The sequence below is a fragment of the Bombina bombina genome, chromosome 1 (assembly GCF_027579735.1).
Source record: "Bombina bombina isolate aBomBom1 chromosome 1, aBomBom1.pri, whole genome shotgun sequence".
NCBI classification, from domain to species: Eukaryota; Metazoa; Chordata; class Amphibia; order Anura; family Bombinatoridae; genus Bombina; species Bombina bombina.
In genome coordinates this window covers 93,864,305-93,890,615 of record NC_069499.1, presented here as the reverse complement: position 1 = coordinate 93,890,615, position 26,311 = coordinate 93,864,305, and the positions used below count along the sequence as shown (strand labels likewise).

Genomic DNA, 26,311 nt, shown 5'->3' with positions numbered 1-26,311 from the left:
CTCTCATCTCATGAAAGCAAGTTCATTCTGTCAGCACAATTTAACAGCAATAATACAAATTATCCTAAATACTCCAGAGATGCTGTGTTCAACATTTTATGTGTTTTTTCCATCAAAATAATTCAGTGAACAGATTTGATAAAGTCTGTAAAAGACACTAATGGGCCATAGCTTAATATAGCTTCTTAAGCCATAAAGTCCAGTAGTGGTTTACAGACAATGTAAAAGAGCAAATAGACAACCAAATGGCTGTTCTTCGGATATATATATATATATATATATCCATCCCACAATATGTTTAACTGCTAAAGTCTTCAGCATCATGTAAATAAAATAATATTTTAGAGTGAAAAAGTTTGAGTTTAAATTTAAAGAGAATCTATCGGGAAGTGTTATTACTAATACTTAAGTATATATTGCTCACTGGTACCTTTCTCGTTCAGCAAACCGTTCCAAGTTCTTTAACCTTTGCTTCTGATGCATATTTGCATGCAGGGGTAGTGGATTACATTCCAATATGGTGAGAAGAGAGCAAAGACGTTTGATGCAGTCAATGCTGTTTGCAAAGACCATGGTCCTTCCCTGATATTGGAGCAGGAAGTAATACAGGTATAAGTCCTTCTCGTCACTGGTACAGATAATTCTGGTTTCAGTCAGTGTCTCTACAGTGGCTTGTTTCCGAGTTAAATCAATCACTTTAGGTTTTCCTTTCATGCCAATCTTTTCCATGAGAGCCTCAAGCTTGCCTTCTTTATCCATTTTCTTGAACTTTTTCTTCTGTGTCAGCCTAGAAGGAGCCTGATGGATAAGAGTGAGTGTGGCAGAGAACACAAACGTCTGTCTTTTGGGATTATAGTGCCCTTCACTCAACATTTCTAAAAGCTGGGACAGCTCTGCATAGTGGCCCTTCTCAACCATTCTGTCAGCTTCATCAATGACCAAGCACCTGTAGGACAGAGACAGAAGGACAATTGAGAACAAATTGATTGTATATATTTATTGTTAAAAAAAACAACAATTTATGCTTAACTGATAAATTCTTTTCTTTCGGAATGATGATGGTCCACAGTCCTCCATAATATATGGGAAATATTTCCTGCTACTAGGAGGCGGTCAAGAACCTATACAATATTTTTTAAAACCCTCCCACCTCTTATTTATAGAAGAGTAGAGACTAGGAAAGGTATGAAGGGCAAAGCAGGGTAAATAGAGGTGTCATTAGAACTGTTGCCCAATGAAGAGGACAGGGGCCTGTGGACCATCATCATTCCTAAGCTTTCACACATCTTTTGTTTAATCCACAGTCCTCCATAACATATGCTGATAAGCTGATGGTCTATGTTACGCATAGTGTGGGAAAATACTTTCTCTGACAATTCCTATTTAGCTGAGAACCTCGGCCTGAAGGACTTTCCTGCCAAAAGCTGCTTGCGAAGAATCAAAGACATGAAAATGATAACATTTGGAAAAAGTATATTAGGGAGAACCATGTGAAAACTTTGCAAATCTGCTCTAAAGATACATCATTCTTAGCGGCCCACAATGTTGCCACTACTCTGGTAGAGTGAGCTGTAATACATTTAGGAGACTTAACTGCCACCAAGTAAGCCTTGTGAATCACCTGTTTCAGGCAAGATGCCAACACTACCTTGGTAGCTTTCTGTCTTTTATGATTCCCAGAGTAATGCACAAACTAACTAGAAGTTTTTCTAAACTCTTTAGTCGCTTGGAGGTCTGAGGTCTTTAGTCGCTTGTTGTTCCTTATCAAAGGTCTGACTACGTCCAGATTATGTAACAATCTTTCCGCAGAGTTAGCAGGGTCTGGACAAAGAGAAGGAACAACAATTTATTGATTGATGTTAATGAGTAAAAAAAAAAAAACTTTTGGAAGAAATTTATATTTGGTAAGCAGTTCAGCCTTATCCTTGTGAAAAATCAAAGATGGAGAATCACAGGATAATGAGGACAACTCAGAAACTCTTCTGGCAGAAGAGATAGCTAACAAGAAAAGCACCTTCCAAGACAACTGTTTTATGTCCATGGAGTGCATTGGTTCAAAGGGAGGACCCTGAAGAACTGGGTTCAAATTCAAGGGTGGAGAAATAGGTCTTAAAACTGGCCTAATTCTAACCAACGACTGAACAAAGGTCTGAACATCAGGAGGTTTAGCCAACTTCCTATGAAAAAGAACGGATAAAGCTAAAATTTGACCTTTCAGGGAACTAGCTGATAAAACCTTTTTTAAGGCCATCTTATAAGAACTGAAGAATTCTCAGGATCCGAAAGGAACACCAAGAAAATCCCTTAGAGGAGCACCACACAAAATATGCTTTCCAAATGTTGTGGTAAATCCTTTAAGACACAGGTTTCCTGGCCTGTATCAGAGTATCAATCACAGAGTCTGAGAATCCTCTATGCCTCAAAACGAGGCTTTCAACCTCCACGTCATAAAACTTAGAGATTTGAGATCCTAATGGAAAAGAGGACCTTGTGATAACAGGTCTTGTGTCAAAGGAAATCGTCATGGAGGCGTTGAGGACATCTATACTAGGTCCGCATACCTGGCCAGGCTAGAGCAATTGATATTACTAATGCTGACTCCTGTTTGATCCAAGCAATGACTCTCGGCAGAAGAACAAATGGAGGAAACAGGTATGCTAGATGGATTTCCCATGAACAAACCAATGCACCTGTGAGCCCTTGGATCTCTTGATCTTGCACACCACTTTGTGATTTGTGAAGTTTGTGATTTAAGTTGATTGAATACATCCTGATGGAGAGACCATTCTCCTGGATGGACTGATTGATGGCTAAGGTAGTCTGCTTCCAAATTGCTCACACCTGGCATGTAAATCGCTGAAAGGGAGCACTGACTTCCTGCATTGCCAGCATACTGCAAGTACCTCCTTGATGATTGATATAGGCCACTGCTGTTATATTGTCTGATTAAAACGGATACATTTCTCCTCCTTCAACACAGGCCAGGCCTGAAGAGCTCAAAGAATCACTTGAAGTTCCATAATGTTTATTGGTAACCTTGCCTCTAAAGGAGACCAAACTTCTTGCGCCCTTCGAGAATTGCAGACTGCCCCCCAGCCTAACATCCGTCGTGACAATGGCCAATGATGGATGAACTAAAGATACCCCAAGGGTCAAAGAAGGACTTTGTGTCTACCAAGACAGAGATTGTGTGACAAATTTATCCAGAGGGATGTGTAGCTCCAAATGTAGATAATTCTTTGACCACTGACTGAGCATGGATAGTTGAAGGGGACGTAAGTGAAAGCGGGCAAAGGGCTACCATAAGACCCACTTCCTCCATGCACTGAGCTACAGACAGCAATGGAGTACTCTGCAAGAAGAGACATGCTCTCTGGAGTTTTAACCTGCAGGTTCCATCAGTAAAAGACGCATACGGGCTGAATCTATTAGGACTCCTAAAAATGTTACCCTTGTAACAGGATAGATATAACAAGCTTTTGGGAACATTGATCTTCCAAACATGGTTTTGAAGAAATAATAGAAGCTTGAGAGTATGAGTAATTGCTAATGACAGAAAAGGAGCTTGCATCAGTATGTCGTCCAGATACGGTGAAATTGAAATCCCCTGAGCTCTGATCACCACTAACAGAGCACCTTGCACCTTTGTAAAGATGTGTAGAGCGGTAGCCAGACCATGGATGGGAATGTGCATGTATGCATCCTTGAGGTCTATTGTAGTCATAAATTGACCCTGTTGACTTAAGGGCAAGATTCTGCAAATTGTTTCCATCTTGAAAGTGGGAACTCTGACCAACATATGTAACGTCTTTAGGTCTAAGACAGGTCTGTAGGTCCCTTCCTTCTTTGGGACAATAAACAGATTGGAGTAAAACCCTTGACGCTGTTGAGATACAGGTACTGGTATAATTACCCCCATATACTCTAGTTCCTGAACACACTTTAGAAAGGCAGCCACCTTTGACTGAAGTTTGGGAACATGTGACAGAAGGAATTGCCCTTGAGGAGATCTGGACCTGAAGACTATCCGATAACCCTGAGAAATTATGTTTCAAACCCAGGGGTCCTGGACTGACCTGCACCAGGCCTCCTGAAAGAGATTTAATCTGCTCAGATTCTGGTTCTGGGGCCGCACCTTCATGCTGATTTAGTGGTGGTGTTGGACTTTTTGGATTGCTTGTTCTTTCACCATGAAGAACCAAGCTGACTTGGAGGGCTCAGGATTCTGAGAAGAGGAGGGAGTTCTGATATCCTAAGGAAACTAATTTCCTCTTCTGTTCTTTCCATTGGATTTTTATCCTGAGAAAGAAAGGACTCCTTTTCCACCAGTGACTGTCTTAAAGGGACAGTAAAGTCCAAAAAAAAACTTTCATGATTTAAAAAGGGCATGCGATTTTAAACGACTTCCCAATTTACTTTTATCGTCAATTTTGCTTTGTTCTCTTGGTATTCTTAGTTGAAAGTTAAACCTAGGAGGTTCATATGCTAATAAATATACTTAACTAGAGTGATATCAGAAACTGACTCCTATAAAGAAATATCAGTGGGGGCAGAAACATTTTGTTCCATGTTTGTACTTACATAACAGTACAGTATACAATGACACCTTATATAATAAACAGTACAGAGAAAAACTGGTATAGAGCCTTTTACATTATAACACCACTGGCTCAGACACTTGTACAATCTCCCAATGTAGAAAGCTTAAAAAGCACCAAAAAATAAGAAAGGCCCTTAATTACCCCCTGGCAGTACTCACCCCTTCCTGGGACTGGCAGGCACTAGAAATCAGATAAGCATGTTAATATTCAGGCCCCAACTATTGAAGACTAAATCTAGTCACAGAGGCTCTGGATAGATGAGAGAAAAGCCACGGAACACAAAGAGGGCGGTGAATCAGAAATAAGAAAACACTTTGGGATGTTTTTGAATAAAATAAAGTGCACCAACCATAATAATCCGATAAACTTTATCAAAATATGTTTCCCATCCTAACTGGAGCCTGCACTACTGAACCACATCATGCAATAAGCTATTGCCGGTTCTCTTATAGGACCATACACAATTTTTTCAAAGTGCTTAAAGAATTATCCCTAAAGCTGCCAGAGGTTTAAAAAGAGTCAGAGGCTTCCCTAAGAGTGTTCCCAATGTTAGTAGACATGATATGGAGAACAAATTGTGTCATGAGGAGATTAGGTTAAGTCCCCTGGCTATGCTGTACCTGTGTCAGAGTGCCTAAAAATAGCCTCTGGTCTGTGTTTGTGCTGTGTAAAGTCAATTACCTTATGCAGCACCCCCCACTGGCTTATCAGGCATGTCAATGCAGCAGTATCCAGTAGAGAGCCCATCCAGTGCAGATATCTAGTACCGCAGAGGAATGCAATAGGAAATACCGGAGTCACTCAGGGGGAGGCTAGGGAAGAGTTCCCACAACGCCTCAGAGTAGTTTTGGCTGAAGTCCCATTAGAAAAATGCTGTGCACATAACAGGGTATTCATGTGTCCCTGTATCAGTCAGCTGCTGTGAAGCGTCTTTTATGTCTTCTTTGTAAATGATACTCCCCAGGGACTATGGGTCTCACATAGGTCTGAGCTCCCAATTTGTAACCCATAAGCAAGTAGCTGGAACAACCTCTATTCTCAACCATCTCCTACGAGGCCAAGAACAAAACTGAGATGGAAGGGCTTTAAAGCTCTTGCATGGGTTCTTGACCTCCTCCTAGTGGCGGGAAATATATCCCATATGTTATGGAGGACTGTGAACCATCATCATTTTACAAAAGAAAACACACACACAAAACTAATGAGATACATTATGGGAAGCATTTCACAAATCCCAGTAGCCAAAGTGCTATAGCATCCAAAGTTTTATTTCTACATGGAAAAGCTATAGTTTTTATCTCTCTCAGTATAGAGATATTTTATATATAGATTTTTTTTATTTTTTTTTAAAAGATGAGCGATATATTAAATTTGTTTAATTGAGGTTTGTCAAACCATTCTTTTAACTTAAACTTTTATTTCCTTAAAATATATTTAGATGCACTTTCCCTGGTTCTCAACTCTTTAGGGTACCAGTTGTAATTTAAAGGATTACTTTCTGTTATAATTTTTAAGCTAAACAACTAACATATTAAAGTTAATAAACATTAATTAAAACCTACTGACCTATATTTTCTCCAAAACGAAGTTTCATAACGTTCTAAAAGTTATATCTTTTATTTGCCAATGATGTCACGTTATCCTGCCCACTATTTTCAGCACTGCGTGTTCAAAATACTTAAATCAATAACTTTGTGTTTAAAGCGCCATTTTGAAACCTAGGTATTGTAAACGGATTGGTACAGAGCAAAGGATACCCACGGAGTGGGTTTGGAAAACAATTAAATTTGCAGACAAGATTTCTGATATACGGTAGAGATATGTTAATGAAATGCTATTGATAAAAAGCGTATTTGGGGTAGTTAGTTAGTAACAGGCATAAAATATTTACTTACAGTAGCCCTTTAACTACTGTTGTGCTATTTTACAGCCTCCCTGACTGGTTATCAGCACATTAACTTTGACCCAGCCTGTGCCTCCTAAAAATCTGAGAGCAGCAAATTTTTTGACCATTTGGACTTGTATATACGTCAACGTTAAAGCCTAAACACACCTCAAGGGATCAAGGGAAACCAAAATATATGTGAGGCAGGAGATTAAGCTAACACTTCAGACTGTAAGGAACTGCACATACTTGAGCTTCTTGAGATTTGAAAGATGTGGATGACGTTCTCTAATAAGCTCCCAAAGTCGGCCTGGTGTTGCGATCACAATTTCTGGCCTTCTATTTAATACCCTTTCCTGCTTCTGTGGAGCCATTCCTCCAACAACAATCGCTGTCTTGATACCTACAACAGATGCATCATAGAATTTGTTATTGTTCAGTTTACCTTGTGTTTTGTGATATATTTAATAACTTTTACCAACATAGCTGCAAAATATTACAACACAATAAACAAATTTCAATTATTTTTAAATGGCTCAAAAATCACATAATGCTCTAAATTTCCTAACTTTTGTGAAAGCTAGCAAACAGATTTTTTAGCAAGCGGTGCTCACTAAAGAAGGGTTTTGCCAAGGACTTACTAGCAAACTGCAGTTTAGAGAAAGATCTTGATTTGACTCATTGTGTATGTTAATGAAATGTGTACCAAACTGCGTTTTGTAAGACAGTGATCATACCGAATGTCTCCCGGCATGGATTATAATATGGTGGCAATTAAAAAAAAAATAAAACAAGTAACTATCTCTAGGATTAAAAATGTATCTGCACAGTAAAGCCCAAGACAATACATTTATACTACTTGAATTAAATATGTTGGAAATACAGGGACATCATAGAGCAAAAAAAAAAAAAAAAAAAATGTTCTTGTTAGTTCCTGTCATTTTCCAGTTCTCTGCTGCTCCCAAGCACAACTTTATGCTCCAATTACGCGAGTTAAGCACAGAGTTCTAGTTGTGCATAAATTGCATCCTCTAATGTAATGCAGTGTTTCTCAACTCCAGTTTAGGGCTGCAACTAACAATTATTTTCATAACTGATTAATTGGAAGATTATTTTTTCGATTAATCGACTAATCTGATTAAAAAACATAATCTTTCCAATGGCATGGATAAAACACTATTTCATTCCAATTACTAGTGGGATATTCAACTCCTGGTCAGCAGGAGAAGGCAAAGAATATCCCAGCGGAGCTCTTAAAGGGACACTGAACCCACATTTTTTTCTTTCGTGATTCAGATAGAGCATGCAATTTTAAGCAACTTTCTAATTTACTCCTATTATCAATTTTTCTTCGTTCTCTTGCTATCTTTATTTGAAAAAGAATACAGCTAAGGTTTTTTGGTTCAGTACTCTGGACAGCACTTTTTTATTGGTGGATGAATTTATCCACCAATCAGCAATAACAACCCAGGCTGTTCACCAAAAATGGGTCGGCATCTAAACATACATTCTTGCATTTCAAATAAAGATACCAAGAGAATGAAGAAAATTTGATAATAGGCGTAAATTAGAAAATTGCTTAAAATATCATGCTCTATCTGAATTGCGAAAGAAAAAATTTGGGTTCAGTGTCCCTTTAAGTGTCACTTCCCTTGCCCATAATCCCCAGTCATTTTTTTTTTCCTTGATCATCTGGAGGATGTGCGAAGAAGGTGTCTGAAGACAATTGATCCTTTTAATGGGTACTTTTCCCTGCAAGCAAGGATTGGTACTATGCTGTGTCCATGTAAATCTCTTTAGTAAGAGTAATTGTGGCTTCTAGCAGTTAGAAGACGGCGAGGTGGTCTTTGCTTAACTTCAAACACCAATGCTACACCCTTTATAGAAAACCAGGGTTGGTTACTCTGTTTTTCTTTTTCTACAGGTCTATGTCAGATGTTGGGGAATCTGTCTCATCTAAGAAGCTGTTCCAGTCCAGCAGTGAGACTACAGGTAAGTGCTATTACCTTCTAGGTTTGAAGGACAGCACTTTAGGGGTTAATCCTTAGTGGCCTTATTTTTGGGACTTAAATATCCCTTTATGTAGGGATTTTATTTTGGGCAGCAATGAAGGCACTAATTGCGGTTTAGGAGTGAAGCGGTTCATTTTTTCCCCCTTTTAGGTTGAGGCTGGTTATGGCTAAATGGTGTAGGAATGCAAGGCTAAAGTTTTGCGGCATAATTTTATTTATTGAGCCCTATTAAAGAAGGTGCAATATATAATGTTTTTCTTATACTATGACAACTGTTACAACTAATTTACTCCTATTATCAATTTTTCTTTGTTCTCTTGCTATCTTTATTTGAAAAAGAAGACATCTAAGCTAGTATTTTTGGTTCAGTAAACAGGACAGCCCTTGTTATTGGTGGGTGAATTTATCCACCAATCAGCAAGAACAACCCAGGTTATTCACCAAAAATGGGCCGGCATCTAAACTTACATTCTTGCTTTTCAAATAAAGATACCAAGAGAATGAAGAAAATTTGATAATAGGAGTAAATTAAAAAGTTGCTTAAAATTGCATGCTCTATCTGAATCACAAAAGAAAAAAATTGGGTTCAGTACATGCAGTGCCCTGCGGTTCCTCTCAACAGATTCCTGGGGGGGAGGGGTCTTAACCAGGAAATTTTACTGCACAAATAACCTCTGCCGTTTCTGCAGCCCTAGCAGCTTTCCCTGCTGCTGGTAAGAGGAAGAGAGAATCTAAAAACATCTCACGATAAGAGTTCTGACGCCGCCAAAACAGCGCTAGTCAGCCTATCTCAGTTATCTGAGGACGACTGCGGAATCTGTTGGCGCTCTACAAATAACCGATAATAATAATAATAATACCTCAGAATTTTCTGAGGGCGAAATCTCTGACTGAGACTGTGGTGGCTAGTACAGCAGATCCAGAGGAGGTGAATTTTAGATTTAAGCTGGAGCACCTCCGTTTGCTTTTGAATAGGATTCTGACACTACTGTTGCTGTGAATCCTAAAAAAAAAATAAAAAAAAAACTTGAGTTTTTGATGTCATTCCCTCTTCTGTAGAGGTCTTTACAGTTCCAGACCGTATGTCGGACATTATAGCTCAGGAATGGGAAAAGCCAGGGAATCCCTTTCCCCCCCCCCATCTTCTGTTTTCAAGAAGATGTTTCCTGTTGCTGACTCTGTACCCAAGGTAGAGGGTGCTATATCTACTCTAGCCAAGAGAACTACTATTTGTATTGAGGATAGCTCTTCTTTCAAGGATCCCATGGATAAGAAGCTAGAGGCTTACTTAAGAAAGATGTAGATTCATCATGGGTTACAATGGCAACCAGTTGCAAGTATTGCTACGGTTGCAGCATCTTATTGGTGCCATGCCTTGTATGACTTGATTTCAGAAGAGACTACTATAGAGGAGATCCAGGATAGGATCAAGGCTCTAAAGCTGGCTAATACTTTTATCTGTGATGCCAGCAAGCAAATGGTTAGACTGGGAGCCAAGATTTCTAGCCTTGCAGTTCTAGCTCGCAGAGCTCTGTGGTTAAAATCTTGGTCTGCAGATGTAACATCCAAATCCAAACGTCTGTCTTTATCTTATAAGGGCAAGACTTTATTTGGTCCTGGTGTGGCTGAGATTATTTCCGAAATTACTGGTGGAAAGGGATCTTTCCTACCTCAGGACAAGAAGAATAGACCTAGGGGTCACCAAAATTAAAATTTTTGTTCCTTTCGTAACATCAAGGGACAGAAATCTTCCTCTTCCAAGCCGGAGCAATCCAGGACATCATGGAGGTCCAGTCAGCCTTGGAATAAGGGGAATCAATCCAAAAAGCCTTCCACTGATTCTAAGTCAGCATGAAGGGGCTTCCCAGATCAAGTCTTGGATCAAGTGGGGGGCAGGCTTTTTGTTTTTTCGGCAGGCTTGGATCCGTGATGGCTTGGATCCGCGATGTCCTAGATCCTTGGGCCGTGGAAATAGTATCCCAGGGTTACAGAATAGGATTCAAGTCTTGCCCCCCCAGGGGAAGATTTATCTTGTCATGGTTATCTGCAAACCAGGTAAAGAGAAAGACCTTCTTAAACAGCGTAAAAGACATATCTTCTCCTGGGAGTGATTGTTCCAGTTCCCGTAGAGGAACAGGGTCAAGGATTCAATTCAACCCTTTTTGTGGCTCCTAAAAAAGGAGGGAACTTTCCGCCCCATTTTAGACCTAAAATGTCTCAACAAATTCCTCAAGGTTCCGTACTTCAAAATGAAGACTATTCATTCCATTTTACCTTCGGTTCATGAGGGTCAGTTCATGATTACCATAGAGCTGAAGGACACGCATCTTCATGTTCCCATTCACAGGGAACATCACCAATCCCTGCGGTTTGCCTTTCTGGACAAACATTTCCAGTTTGTTGCCCTTCCCTTTGGCCTCGCTATGGCTCCTTGAATCTTTACAAAGGTTCTAGGGGCCCTTTTGGCGGTGTTGTTGTCTATTCTACTTTCCCACAGGTGGAAAGTGAATCTGGAAAAGAGTTCCTTAGTACCAGACACCAGGGTGTGTTTTTTAGGAACACATAGATTCTCTATCCATGAAGATTTTTCTGACCGATGTCAGAAAATCCAAACTTCTTGCCTTCCACTTCAGTCCTCTGTCCGTCCATCAGTGGCTCAGTGCATGGAAGTAATTGGTCTGATGGTTGCTTCCATGGATATTCCTTTTGCTTGTTTCTATCTGAGACCCCTACAGCTATGCATGTTCAGTCAATGGAACGGAGACCACTCGGATCTCTCGCAGAGGTTAGCTCTGGATCCCCTAACAAGACTAAGATTCTCTTTCTTGGTGGATTTCGCAGGTACATGCTTCCTGGGTGATTGTTACCTCTGACGCCAGCCTGTCAGGCTGGGGAGCAGTTTGGGGCTCTTTAAAAGCTCAGGGTCTTTGGATTCGAGAGGAGTCTTCTCTTCCCATAAACATCTTAGAGCTGAGTGCAATCTTTAATGCATTAACAGCCTGGCCTCAACTAGCTTTGGTCCGGTTTATCAGATTCCAATCGAACATCACCTCAGTGGCATACATCAACCACAAAGGAGGAACTCTGAGTTAGTTAGCTATGATGGAGGTGACCCGCATTCTCCAGTGGGCAGAATCTCATGATTGTCTCCTATCTGCCATCCACATTCCAGGGGTTGACAACTGGGAAGCGGATTTTCTGAGCAGGCAGACCAGCAGGAGTGGGCTCTCCACCCGGAGGTATTCTCAATGATAAACCTCAGATGGGGTTTCCGGGAATTGGATCTGATGGCGTTGCGTCGAAACGCCAAGCTTCCAAATTAAGGCTCAAGATCAAGAGATCCACAAGCTGCTCTCTGATCGACACTCTGGCGGTGCGCCTTGGAACTTCAGTTTGGCATACCTGTTCCCTCCTTCCACGAGTCATTGCTCGTATCAAACAGGAGAGGGCGTCTGTGATTCTAATAGCTCCTGCCTGACCTTGCAGGATCTGGTTTGTGTATCTGGTGAAGATGTCATCTCTTCCCCCTTCTTCAGGGTCCCTTCCTCCACCAAAATCTAGAATCTCTGACTCCTTGGAGATTTAACGCCTAGTTTTGGCTAGGCGTGGCTTCTCTGAGACGGTCATTGATACCATGCTTCAGGCTTGTAAGCCTGTTACTCGTAAGATTTACCATAAGGTATGGCATAAATACCTTTATTGGTGTGAATCGAAGGGTTTATCTTGGAGCAAGGTAAGGGTACCCCGAATTTTGTCTTTTCTTCAGGAGGGCATGGAGAAAGGTTGGTCAGTCAGCACTCTGAAGGGTCAGATTTCTGCACAGTCTATTATTTTGCACAAACGTCTGGATAGATATACCAGATGTTCAATCTTTTGTTCAAGGCCTTGGTTCCAATCAGGCCTGTGTTTAAACCTGTGACTCCTCCTTGGAGCCTTAATCTTGTTCTTAAAGTTTTGCAGCAGGCTCAGTTTGAGCCGATGTACTCTGTTGAAATTAAATTGTTATCGTGTAAAGTTTTGTCTCTTCTTGCTATTTCTTCTGCTCGCAGAGTTTCCGAGCTTTCAGCTCTGCAGTGTGATTCTTCTATTACTCTCTCTGGTTTAGAAGTGTTATCCGGTTAGCTTATGAGAAAGCTGGACAAAACCCTGAGAGAATTCTGGCTGATTCCACTAGGGATGTCGCTTCTTCCTGGGCCTTCAAAAATGAAGCTTCTGTGGAGCAAATCTGCAAGGCGGCCACTTGGTCTTTATTGCATACCTTTTCCAAATTCTATAAATTTGATACTTTTGCCTCGGCTGAGGCTTCCTTTGAGAGAAAAGTTCTTCAAGCGATGGTGCCTTCTGTTTAGGTCCGCCTGTCTTGTTCTCCCTCCCTTTCATTCTGTGTCCTCTAGCTTGGGTATTGGTTCCCACTAGTAATTGGAATGCAATTGTGGACTCTCCATGCCATTGAAAAGAAAACAAAAATGTATGCTTACCTGATAAATTTCTTTCTTTCCCTTAATTAAATTTAAGACAACAGGTTTTTGTTTGTATAAATCTCAGGCACCTCTATACCCTTGTGTCATTTTCTATTTCCATTTTCCTTTGGCCAAATGACTGGGGATTATGGGTAAGGGAAGTGACACTTAACAGCTCTGCTGGGGTGTTCTTTGTTTCCTCCTGCTGGCCAGGAGTTGAATATCCCACTAGTAATTGGAATGAAACCGTGGACTCTCCATGCCAGGAAATAAATTTATCAGGTAAGCATACATTTATTTTTTTCCCTATATTTAAAATAAAATCCACATACAAATAAAAACTTTAGACTAAAACTTTACAACTTAACATTAACACAACTGCTTGTCCAATTTTTAAGCAGCAGGACACATTTTAAAAATTAAAGCAAAACAAAATCACAAACGGTTTGAAAAGAGGTAGTACTAGAAAGAGGTAGAAATAGAAAGAGGTAGAATATAACCGTTTATCACATTCCGTTATTCACTCTTTCAGAAACTTTGCATTGAAATACAAAAACGTCAACATGACAACATGCTCCTGGCTGAGGCTGGCTCTCTGTTTGCAAGCTATTTTGAATGCAGCAGAGAAGAGACGCTCAGATGGTGTTGAGGTGCTTAAGATGCATAAGTAGGATTTAGCCAATTTCACCAAGGTGGAATAGTTATCTTTGTTTGCTCTTCACCAATGCAAAAGGCCTCTTAAAGTAAGCCTTGACTTCATTCTAACATATCTTGAATATCTATATGCAATGGTAAATAACCAGCTATAAGGTTAGGGAAAAAATTATCTAGTCAGCTCTTAAAATAACAGATATATACTTATAGAGGCTGAATCTGGTACATATTACACTTATTTAAAAATATAAAAAAACTAAAATAAAAGTCAAAAGCGCTAAGGACTATATATCAATAACAGGACAAAGCCTTACACATTTATTTATACAGTACATATAATCAGCACTAGCAAGCTGCTAATAATTGTGCAAATCAATTCAATTAACAACTCCCATCAATCTAGGGCTAAGTGTAAATAAGCTTGACACTATATCAAGCAAAGCATTGTCCCAAATCACCTGATTTTATATAAACAATCCAAATAATGACTCCTATTATTTCTGGGTTGCCTATAAGCTAGGAGTAGTGGTAAACGTATACTGTCATGAAAAAGTAAAAGTAAACATCTGTAGACATCCTTTAGGCTAAGGGCATAATCATAAAATACAATACCATGTGCAGGAGATCATTGGAGTGAAATAGCTGGTGCTATGCACAGACCAGCTAATTGCAAATCAACTAATCGATTATAAGATTTGTTGACAACTATTTTTATAATCATTATTATTGATTATATTGATTAGTTGTTGCAGCTCTACTCCAGTCCTTAAAGGGACAGTCAACACCAGAATTTGTTTTAAAAAAAGATAATCCCTTAATTACCCATTCCCCAGTTTTGCATAACCAACACTATTATAATAATACACGTTTTACCTCTGTAATTACCTTGTATCTAAGCCTCTGCAAACTGCCCCCTTATTTCAGTTATTTTGACAGACTTGCATTTTAGCCAATCAGTGCTCATTCCTTGGTAAATTCACGTGCATGAGCTCAATGTTATCTATATAAAACACATGAACTAACTCCCTCTAGTGGTGCAAAACTGTCAAAATGCATTTAGATTAGAGGCGGCCTTCAAGGTCTAAGAAATTAGCATATGAACCTCCTAGGTTTATCTTTCAACTAAGAATACCAAAAGAACAAAGCAAAATTGGTGATAAAAGTAAATTGGAAAGTTGTTTCAAATTGCATACCCTGTCTGAATCATAAAAGTTTTTTTGGACTTGACTGTCCCTTTAAGTACCCCTAACAGGACAGATTGTCATATCATCTGAATTAGAGCACAGGTGACAATCAACTGATGGGTGAGAGCAGATAACCATGGTTACTATACAGCTGCTTATTTCACCTGTGATCTAGTTCATAGATCATAAAAATATGCCCTGTTAGGGGTACTTGACTGGAGTAGCGAAACACTGCTCTAATGACTCAGAGAATGTTATTTTTCCACTACAATGTCCCTATAAGATTAATATTAGACTTGCAACATCTCAAACTAGCATTGCCAGAGATAAACTACTCATCCTCTTCATAATTGAGGTCCAAAACTGGATTGTAATAGACATTTAAATGGACACTTAAGTCAAATAAACCTTTAGGCTTCAGACAGATCATGCAGTTTGTTTGTTTTTTTACTTTTTATTTATATCCAACAAAAAAAAAATTGTGATGACAGGAACGGATAAAGGGAATAACATTTATCATAATAAATATATGTGTTATTATAACATAACATTTCTTTTTTATGACACGATGAGTCCACGGATCATCTTAAATACTAATGGGATATTCACCTCCTGGTCAGCAGGAGGCGGCAAAGAGCACCACAGCAAAGCTGTTAAATAGCTCCTCCCTTCCCTCCCACTCCAGTCATTCTCTTTGCCTACGTTAGTGCTAGGAAGTGGTAAAGTGAGGTGTTAGATAAGATTCTTCAATCAAAAGTTTAATAAATAAAGTGGTGCAAGATTGTGCTGCTTTGTTCTGGGGTGTAGCCGTAGTCCATATCAGTCTCTTCAGTAGAGCAGTGGTGGCTTTAGAGCAATGGGAACTTGTGCTCACTGCGCCTCCTATGTATTTCATGCTGCCCTATCTCCTATAGCCTGAGGTAAATTTACTCAGACTTCTACTTCTCCACAGGTCGATGTGAGGGATAGGACCTCTCAAGCCTGTGAGCTGCCTTGCTGTCAGGCAGATATAAAGTAAGAGCTTTTTTATTCTGGGGCCAAGGAAATAAATCATTCTCTGACATAAATGTGTGCACATTTATTGAACATATAAGGCTCATAAAAGAAAGGACACTTTATGTTTGGGGACTATAGACTCCTAGACTGAAGGGGATTTTTGACTGTCATATCTGCAGGCACTGGGGCTGGGAGTAAAGCGTTTTCACTTGCTCTGGTAGTTTGGTCTCCCGACAGATTTATTTAACAAACATGCCGATCGGGAGATGTGGTGCATATAGTAACGCCCACAATGGGCGGTCCTTACTGGTTTGCGTGCCACTTTTATTGCGTCTTAGTCCGGGACATTTTTTTCCGTATCAGAGACGACAGAGTTTGAGCTCAGCAGGGTGTCACTAGAAACGCATGGTTTCCAATAAAGCAGGCGTTTCTAGCATTATCCGTTGGCGCTATTCTTCTTGCTGAGGTCCGGATCGTTTCCTCACCATAAGAAAAGGGACATTGACTCCTGTTTAGCAGTTAGGTAGGCACCTCAGCAGGGGTTGCTGAGGTGTAAAGGTGTCTGTAGTGTTCAAATTGTGTTATTTTCATAATTGACACAATTGGGTAAAAAAGTTGCCTGTTTAAATTTAAAGACACAGTAATGTTTTTTCATTACAAAAATTAGAATTAATTTTTGGAGGTTTTTTATTTATTAATTTACTCATTGTGAACAGTAAGGGCCAAGGAGACTTGCAAGATGTCACTTCCTCCTTGTGTTTTGATGCAAATGTGGAAACACCTATCCCTTTCTGTCCCTCATGTTTTGAGAGGACTTTGAATTATAGGGAAAAGATTTTTTCAGAGCAAAATTTTTATAAAGCAGATGTTGTCCAAGAGTCTAATGTCAAGGTTCAATATATGCCGCAGCTTTCTACCCAAGCGTCCCAAATTTTACCGCCCTCACAAGCAGTGCCCTGCGCTTCCGCTCTAGCTCCCGCTGGAGTTACCTTAAAAGACATAGCTTCTCTCATGTCTGCTACAATTTCTGATGCGTTGTCTGCTTTTCCAATGTTGCAGAGAAAGCGTAAGAGGAAAATCAGACATTCAGTAAGCGAGGTTTCTGACGCAATTGTTACAATTTCGGAGGTTCCCTCCCAGAAGCCCGAAGAGGAGGATACCGCTGTAGCATCTGAAGGTGAAATTTCAGATTCAGAAAGTGTAATTCCTCTTGCTGATACTGAGGATGTATCTTTTAGATTTAAGCTAGAACACCTCCGCCTGTTACTTAGGGAGGTTTAAATTACTATGGACGACAGTGACTCCACGGTAGTGGTTGTCCCTAAGAAGTCTAGTAAGCTTAACAAATATTTCAAGGTTCCTTCCTCGACAGACGTGTTTCCAGTCCCTGACCGGGCTTCTGAGATAATTGCTAAGGAATGGCAGAGACCGGGCATACCTTTCCCGTAGCCGACTCTATCAAGGAGGCTTGGCAAACCGTGCCTAAGGTGGAAGGGGCCATTTCCACCTTAGCTAAGAGAACTACTATTCCAATAGAGGATAGTTGTGCCTTCAAAGATCATATAGACAAAAAGTTAGAGGGTTTACTCAAAAAGATCTATGTACACCAGGGCCTGCAATGGCAACCAGCTGTGTGCATTGCTACCGTCACTAGTGCGGAGGCGTTTTGGTTTGATGCACTGTCTGAGGCTCTCAGGACAGAAACTTCTTTGGATGAGATCCAAGATAGGATAAAGGCCCTTAAACTAGCTAATGCCTTTATTACGGACGCTTCCCTTCAAGCTGGGAGCTAAGATTTCAGGTTTCTCTATTCTAGCTCACATAGCCTTATGGTTAAAGCCTTGGTCTGCTGATGTTTCCTCCAAGTCTAACCTTACAAGGGGAAGACCTTGTTTGGACCTGGCCTGACGGAAATTATCTCTGATATCACGGGAGGTAAGGGTCATCTTCTCCCTCAAGATAAGAGAAACAAACAAAAAGGACGACAGAGTAATTTTCGTTCCTTTCGAAATTTCAAGGGAAATTCTTCCTCCTCTAAGCAGGAACAATCTAAACCTGCATGGAGACCCAACCAGTCTTGGAATAAGGGAAAACAATACAAGAAGCCTGCTATTGAATCCAAGACAGCATGAAGGGCATGCCCCCGATCCGGGACCGGATCTGGTAGGGGGCAGACTTTCCTTCTTCGCTCGGGATTGGGTTCGGGATGTTCAGGATCCCTGGGCAATAGAAATAGTGTCCCAGGGATACAAACTAGAGTTCAAAAGTTTTCCTCCCAGAGGCAGGTTTCTACTTTCAAGATTATCTGCAGAGCAGACAAAGAGAGAGGCGTTCTTACACTGCGTAGGAGACCTCTCCGCCCTGGGAGTGATTGTTCCCGTTCCAGTACAGGAACAGGGTCGGGGTTTTTATTCCAATCTGTTCGTGGTTCCCAAAAAGGAGGGAACCTTCAGATCAATTTTAGATCTCAAGAGTCTAAACAAATTTCTCAGGGTACCGTCCTTCAAGATGGAAACTATTCGTTGCATTCTTCCCTTGATCCAAGAGGATTTAAAGGACGCGTACCTACATGTTCCTATTCACAGGGATCATCACAAGATCCTAAGGTTTGCCTTCCTGGACAAACACTTCCAGTTCGCAGCTCTTCCTTTTGGTCTTGCCACAGCTCCCAGAATTTTCACAAAGGTTCTGGGATCACTGTTGGCGGTGCTTCGGTCACGGGGCATTGCAATGGCGCCCTATCTGGACGACATCCTAGTCCAGACGCCATCCTTTCAACAAGCAAGATCCCACACGGACTTGGTGTTATCCTTCCTGCGATCTCACGGCTGGAAGGTAAATTTGGGAAAGAGTTCCTTAGTTATAAAAATACAAGGGTAACTTTCTTAGGAACCATAATAGATTCCCTGTCTATGAAGATTTTTCTGACAGAAGTCAGGAAATCAAAGATTATCAATACTTGTCTAGTCCTTCAGTCCACTCCTCATCAGTGGCTCAGTGCATGGAGTTAATCGGGCTGATGGTGGCGGCAATGGACATCATCCCGTTTGCTTGGTTCCACCTCAGACCTCTGCAGTTAAGCATGCTCAGGCAATGGAACGGAGATTATGCGGACTTGTTTCCTCGAATACTACTGGAGCAGGAGACGAGGGATTCCCTTCAATGGTGGTTGTCTCTGGATCATCTCTCCAAGGGAACCTGCTTTCGCAGACAATCTTGGGTGATAGTGACAACAGACGCTAGCCTTCTAGGGTGGGGAGCAGTCTGGGGCTCCCTAAAAGCTCAGGGAGTTTGGACTCAGTCTGTTCTTCCTATAAACATTCTGGAACTGAGAGCGATCTTCAATGCTCTTCTGGCCTGGCCCCAGTTAACCTCGGTCCAGTTTTATCAGGTTCCAGTCGGACAACATAACTTCAGTGGCTTACATCAATCATCAGGGAGGAACGAGGAGTTCCTTAGCGATGACCGCGGTTACCAAAATAATCCAGTGGGCGGCCTCCCAGTGGACAACTGGGAGGCGGATTTCCTGAGCAGGCAGACCTTTCATCCAGGGGAGTGGGTACTCCATCCGGAAGTATTTTCCAACCTGATTCTCAAGTGGGGTCAGCCGGAAGTGGATCTCATGGCATCCCGATAAAATGCCAAGCTCCCGAGATACGGGTCGAGGTCCAGGGACCCCCAGGCGGAGCTGATAGATGCTCTGGCGGTCCCTTGGACCTTTAGTCTAGCATACATATTTCCTCCGTTTGCGCTTCTTCCTCAGGTCATTGCTCGAATCAAGCAGGAGAGGGCATCTGTGATCCTCATAGCACCAGCTTGGCCTCACAGGATTTGGTATGCAGATCTGGTAGACATGGCATCTCTGCCACCTTGGAGACTTCCGTTGAGGAAGGACCTTCTAATTCAGGGGCCCTTATTTCACCCAAATCTAGTTTCTCTGAAGCTGACTGCTTGGAGATTGAACGCTTAATTTTATCCAAGTGGGGGTTTTCTGACTCGGTCATAGAGACCATGATTCAGGCTCATAAGCCTGTAACTAGAAAGATTTACCATAAGATTTGGTGTAAATATCTCTATTCGTGTGAATCCAAGGGCTACTCATGGAGTACAGTTAGGATTCCTAGAATTTTATCTTTTCTCCAAGAGGGTTTGGAGAAAGGATTATCGACAAGTTCCCTAAAGGGTCAAATCTCGGCCTTATCTATTTTATTACACAAACGTCTGGCAGATGTCCCAGATGTACAATCATTTTGTCAGGCCTTGGTTAGGATCAGGCCTGTGTTCAAACCAGTTACTCCTCCATGGAGTCTTAATTTAGTTCTCAAAGTTCTTCAAGGGGCTCCGTTTGAGCCTATGCATTCCTTAGATATTAAGTTGTGATCTTAGAAAGTTTTATTTCTTGTTGCTATTTCTTCTGCTCGTAGAGTGTCAGAGCTTTCGGCATTGCAGTTTGAGTCTCCTTACCTTGTTTTCCATTCAGATAAGGTAGTTTTACGTACTAAATTAGGATTTCTTCCTAAGGTTGTTTCTGATCGGAACTTTAATCAAGAGATTGTTTCTTCTTTGTTTCCTAATCCTTCTCAGAAAGAACGACTTCTACACAATTTGGACGTGGTCCGTGCTTTAAAGTTTTACCTGCAGGCGACTAAGGACTATTTCTCTTTCTTTTTGGCTGAAGAGTATCATACGTTTTGCATATGAGACTGCTGGACAGCAGCCTCCTGTGAGAGTTACGGCTCATTCCACGAGGGCTGTTTCTTCCTCATGGGCATTCAAAAATTAAGCATCTGTGGAACAGATTTGCAAGGCTGCAACTTGGTCCTCTCTTCACACTTTTTCAAAGTTCTACAAATTTGACACTTTTGCCTCGGCTGAGGCCGCTTTTGGGAGAAAGGTTCTTCAAGCAGTGGTGCCTTCTGTTTAAAGGGTTAGAAATCTTTCCTTAGGGAACGTACTCCAAAATACATTATCACTCATGTAAGGTGTCATAGATGAAAAAATAATGGTTCTTACCTTAAAACGAAGCTTTACATTGTATATAAATATAATTTTGTTTTCTCCTATAAACGGCCTTAACAACCACCCATTATTGTTGGCTGGAGTTGCAGTTCATGTATGCAAGCCTTTCATCCAATGGAGCTGCAGCACAGATTGGTTGGTTTGAATAGTGCTGGTCCTCAATCTCGGCATGCGCATTCCTGACTTGTGTGGCATATCACATGCGAAATATAGTATAATCGTCATAATTGAGCTGTAGTATGATGTGCGCAGCTGAAGCTGCAGAAGACTAGGAACATATGCGCAAGCGTTGCAAAAAATTAAACGATATGCACATGCGTGAAGCCATCTTTATTCTACCTAGGTAGAACTTTTTTGACAGTGGAAAAGAAGGGTTTGGCAGCATTTTTATTTTATGAAATGCATGTAAAAGTAAAAAAACAAATGATAATAGGTGTTATTGGCATTATTATATAATGTTTTTAAAAATGGAGAAAAAAAATTAGAGTTTACTATCCCTTTAAGTTCCCTGTCTTGTCCCTCCCGTATCATCTGTGTACTCTAGCTTGGGTATTGAATCCCATTAGTAATTAAGATGATCCATGGAATCATCGTGTCATAAAAAAGTAAAGAAAATGTATGCTTAGCTGATAAATTTATTTCTTTTTTGACACGATGAGTCCACGGCCCGCCCTGTTCTTGTAAGACAGGTTGTTGGTTATTATAAACTTCAGACACCTCTGCACCATGTTTTTTCCTTTCTATCCTTAAAGGGACACTGTACCCAAAAAATTTCTTTCATGATTCAGATTGAGCATGAAATTTTAAGCAACTTTCTAATTTACTCCAATTATCAAATTTTCTTCATTCTCTTGGTATCTTTATTTAAAATGCAAGAATGTAAGTTTAGATGCCGGCCCATTTTTGGTGAACAACCTGGGTTGTCCTTGCTGATTGGTGGTTTCAAATAAAGATAGCAAGAGAACAAAGAAAAATTGATAATAGGAGTAAATTGGAAAGTTGCTTAAAATTGCATGCTCTTTCTGAATTACAAAACAAAATTTTTGGGTTCAGTGTCCCTTTAACCCCTTAATGACAGAGGACGTACCAGGTACGTCATAGGAAAAGCTCCCCTTAATGACAATTGACGTACCTGGTACGTCCTCTGTTGTTTGAAGTGCTGGAATCGATCATGATCGCTTCCAGCTGCTTACAAGGGATTGTAGTGATGCCTCAACATTGAGCCATCACTGCAATCCCATAATTTACCCACCGATGCAGAGAGGGCCACTCTGTGGCCCTCTCTGCATCGGCTATTGCGGCTAACACATTCGTTAGTGGGTGGGAGCAACTTATCTCAATTGTGTGGGCTGTTTGTTTGTCTCAGTTGTAGCCCGATCTGCTCCAATGTCTCACTGTCGGCGGTTGCGGCCGGGGGGGGGGGCGGGGGGGGGGTTTGTGCGCACGCACGCAACTTATGCATCCTGTTCCAAAAAAAAGTTGATGCAGTTGAAGGAAGGGTCTCTCCATTGTCAAGTAAGGGATCTGGGAGGGGGAGGGATGTAGGTTATTGAGGGGGGCCAGCTACACTACAGAAAATGAATGTTTTAAATAAAAAAGTAAAAAAAAAAAAAACAATTTTTGGGGGCAAATTGGGTACTGGCAGACAGCTGCCAGTACCCAATATGGCGCAAATAGGTAGGGGGGAGGGTTAGAGAGATTTATGGGGGGATCAGGGAGGTTGTGAGGTAAGGGGGATCCATCACTGCAGACTGTATGAAGAAAATAATAATAATAAAAAAAAAATGCTTTTTATTTCAGTACTGGCAGACTTTCTGCCAGTACTTAAGATGGCGGGGACAATTGTGGGGTGGGGGAGGGAAGAGAGCTGTTTGAGGGAGGTCAGGGGGGATCAGGGGGTGGGATGTGTCAGATGGGAGGCTGATCTCTAAACTAAAGCTAGAAATTAACCCTACAAGCTACCTAATTAACCCCTTAACTGCTGGGCATATTACAAGTGTGGTGCGCAGCAGCATTTAACGGCCTTATTATTACCAAAAAGCAACACCAAAGCCATATATGTCTGCTATTTCTGAACAAAGGGGATCCTAGAGAAGCATTTGCAACCATTTGTGCCATAATTGCACAAGCTGTTTGTAAATAATTTCAGTGAGAAACCTAAAATTGTGAAAAATGTAACAGTTTTTTTTTATTTGATCGCATTTGGCGGTGAAATGGTGGCATGAAATATACCAAAATGGGCCTAGATCAATACTTTGGGATGTCTTCTAAAAAAAAATATATACATGTCAAGGGATATTCAGGGATTCCTGACAGATATCAGTGTTCCAATGCAACTAGCGCTAATTTTGATAAAAAGTGGTTTGGAAATAGCAAAGTGCTACTTGTACTTATTACCCTATAACTTGCAAAAAAAGCAAAAAACATTTAAACATTGGGTATTTCTAAACTCGGGACAAAATTTAGAAAGTATTTAGAATGGGTGTTTTTTGGTGGTTATAGATGTGTAACAGATTTTGGGGGTCAAAGTTAGAAAAAGTGTGTTTTTTTCAATTTTTTCCTCATATTTTAATTTTTTTTTATAGTAAATTATAAGATATGATGAAAATAATGGTATCTTTAGAAAGTCCTTTTAATGGCGAGAAAAACGGTATATAATATGTGTGGGTACAGTAAATGAGTAAGAGGAAAATTACAGCTAAACACAAACACTGCAGAAATGTAAAAATAGCCATTGTCATTAAGGGTAAGAAAATTGAAAAATGGTCCGGTCATTAAGGGGTTAACTTCGGTCGAATGACTGGAGTGGGAGGGAAGGGAGGAGCTATTTAACAGCTTTGCTGTGGTGCTCTTTGCCGCCTCCTGCTGACCAGGAGGTGAATATCCCATTAGTAATTAAGATGATCCGTGGACTCACTGTGTCAAAAAAGAAATAAATTTATCAGGTAAGCATAAATTTTCTTTTTTTAGTATATGTAAAGCCAGCGTAACAATTATTAAAGGGACACTGAACCCAAATTTGTTCTTTCGTGATTCAGATAGAGTATGCAATTTAGGCAACTTTCTAATTTACTCCTATTATCACATATTCTTCATTATTTTAGTATCTTTATTTAAAAAGCAAGAATGTAATGTAAGTTTAGATGCTGGCCCATTTTTGGTGAACAACCTGGGTTGTTCTTGCCGATTGGTGGATTAATTTAACCGACCAATAAACAAGTGCTGTCCAGGGTCTGAACCAAAAAATAGCTTATATGCCTTTTTCAAATAAAGATACCAAGAGAACGAAGAAAAATTGATAATAGGAGTAAATTAGAAAGTTGTTTAAAATTGCATGCTCTATCTGAATCATGACAGAAAACAATTGGGTTCAGTGTCCCTTTAACAAAAATTACTCTAACAGCTCATAGCAATAAAAAATTAAAACAAGTATATGTCCATTCCTGTATTATTACATGACAAAAAAATTGTTGTCCCCCCCAATTAAAACAGTAACACAGGAGAGAACTAACCAAAACAAACAAAAAATAAGAAGGAAAAAGAAAAAAAGAAAAAAAAAAAAGGGTGGGGAGTGAAGGGGGAGGATGTATGGAGACTGTGAGCGGGGGAAAAATAAATGAAGATGGAAAATTACCATACACCCAACAGAACCAGTTCTGAGTTTCTGAATGGATAGATTAAATGGTCAATTTCATTGGTCGGAAAGGTTTTAATAAAAAGTGACCATTTAGAAAGAACTTACTTATGTCATGTACATCATTTAAATTTGGATCAATCTGTTATAGAATACACTGTTTCTTCAGACAGTTCTTGATCTCCGGTATACCTGGAATCGTACTCTTTCCATTTTTTGAAAATTAAATATCTAGCGGCTAGTATGGCCATGTTGATAATTTTCTTCTTAGCATGAAAGTTCTTTTCATCTGTCCAAAGAAACACTATATGTGCCAATGAGGGAACCAGAGGAGAGATCCCCAATGACTAGTTAAGCCAATATTCTAATTTCAACCAGAAACGTCTGATTTTTGGGCAATCCCATAACATATGTAGAAGATTAGCCGAGAAGAGTGAACATTTTGGACAATTATTAAAGTTAGGGTTCCCGCATTTGGAACCTTTATCGGGCGTATATAAGTAATTTGATATGGGATTCTCTCCAAGAAGAGGAGAGAGAGTAACTCGCGAGACTTCAGAAATTGTATGTGACTAGCATCCACTTCACTAAGAGGTGCCATTAATGCCCATTTGGAGGAGATTTTTTCCAAGTTAGTAACACCCTTGAGGGAATTAAGGGATTGGTAACATATGGAAACTGACATATGTCCATTCTTGACTAACAAAAGCCAATTTTCCAGACTCCCCAAGGACCAGTTCCAACCACTGTCATTTATTAATGTCAGAGCAAAATGTCTTGCTTGTAGGTAGGCAGAGAAATCTTTTTGGGGAATATTAAATTCTCCCCTAATAGAAGCAAAAGTTTTAGCACACTTTTTCTCACTAACAAGTGGGCAACCATATCAAGTCCCAAGTTGTGCCATCTCTTAAAGCGTCCCAATTGCAGCCCCGCTTGAAAAGTAAATTTATGCTTACCTGATAAATTGATTTCTTCTATGATACGACGAGTCCACGGATTCATCCTTTACTTGTGGGATATTATCCTCCTGCTAACAGGAAGTGGCAAAGAGCACCACAGCAGAGCTGTCTATATAGCTCCTCCCTCGACTCCACCCCCCAGTCATTCGACCGAAGGTATAGGAAGAAAAAGGAGAAACTAAAAGGTGCAGAGGTGACTGAAGTTTTAAATAAAAAAATATAATCTGTCTTAAATTGACAGGGCGGGCCGTGGACTCGTCGTATAATAGAAGAAATCAATTTATCAGGTAAGCATAAATTTACTTTTCTTCTATAAGATACAACGAAGTCCACGGATTCTTCCTTTACTTGTGGGATACAATACCAAAGCTACAGGACACGGATGAACGGGAGGGACAAGACAGATACCTAAACAGAAGGCACCACTGCTTGAAGAACTTTTCTCCCAAAAATAGCCTCCGAAGAAGCAAAAGTATCAAATTTGTAAAATTTGGAAAAGGTATGAAGGAAAGACCAAGTCGCAGCCTTACAAATCTGTTCAACAGAAGCATCGTTTTTAAAAGCCCATGTGGAAGCCACCGCTCTAGTAGAATGAGCTGTAATCCTTTCAGGAGGCTGCTGTCCAGCAGTCTCGTATGCCAACCGGATGATGCTTTTCAGCCAAAAAGAAAGAGGTAGCCGTAGCTTTTTGACCTCTACGCTTTCCAGAATAGACAACAGAGAAGATGTTTGACGGAAATCCTTGGTCGCTTGCAAGTAAAACTTCAAGGCACGAACCACGTCCAAGTTATGTAACAGACGCTCCTTCTTAGAAGAAGGGTTAGGACACAGAGAAGGAACAACAATTTCCTGATTAATATTCTTATTAGAAACAACCTTAGGAAGGAATCCAGGTTTGGTACGCAAA

At 40.5% G+C, this 26,311-nt stretch overlaps 1 protein-coding gene across 1 annotated transcript in view; it reads right to left on the bottom strand.

Moving 5' to 3' along the window:
- DDX24 (DEAD-box helicase 24) overlaps positions 1 to 26,311 on the bottom strand; it is a 92,699-nt gene that overhangs the window by 26,310 nt on the left and 40,078 nt on the right. The window contains exons 4-5 of the mRNA XM_053697520.1: positions 6,736 to 6,889; positions 431 to 946 (exon numbers count right to left, since the gene is read on the bottom strand). Coding sequence (XP_053553495.1) covers positions 431 to 946; positions 6,736 to 6,889 — 670 coding nt within the window. The remainder of the gene's footprint in view (positions 1 to 430; positions 947 to 6,735; positions 6,890 to 26,311) is intronic.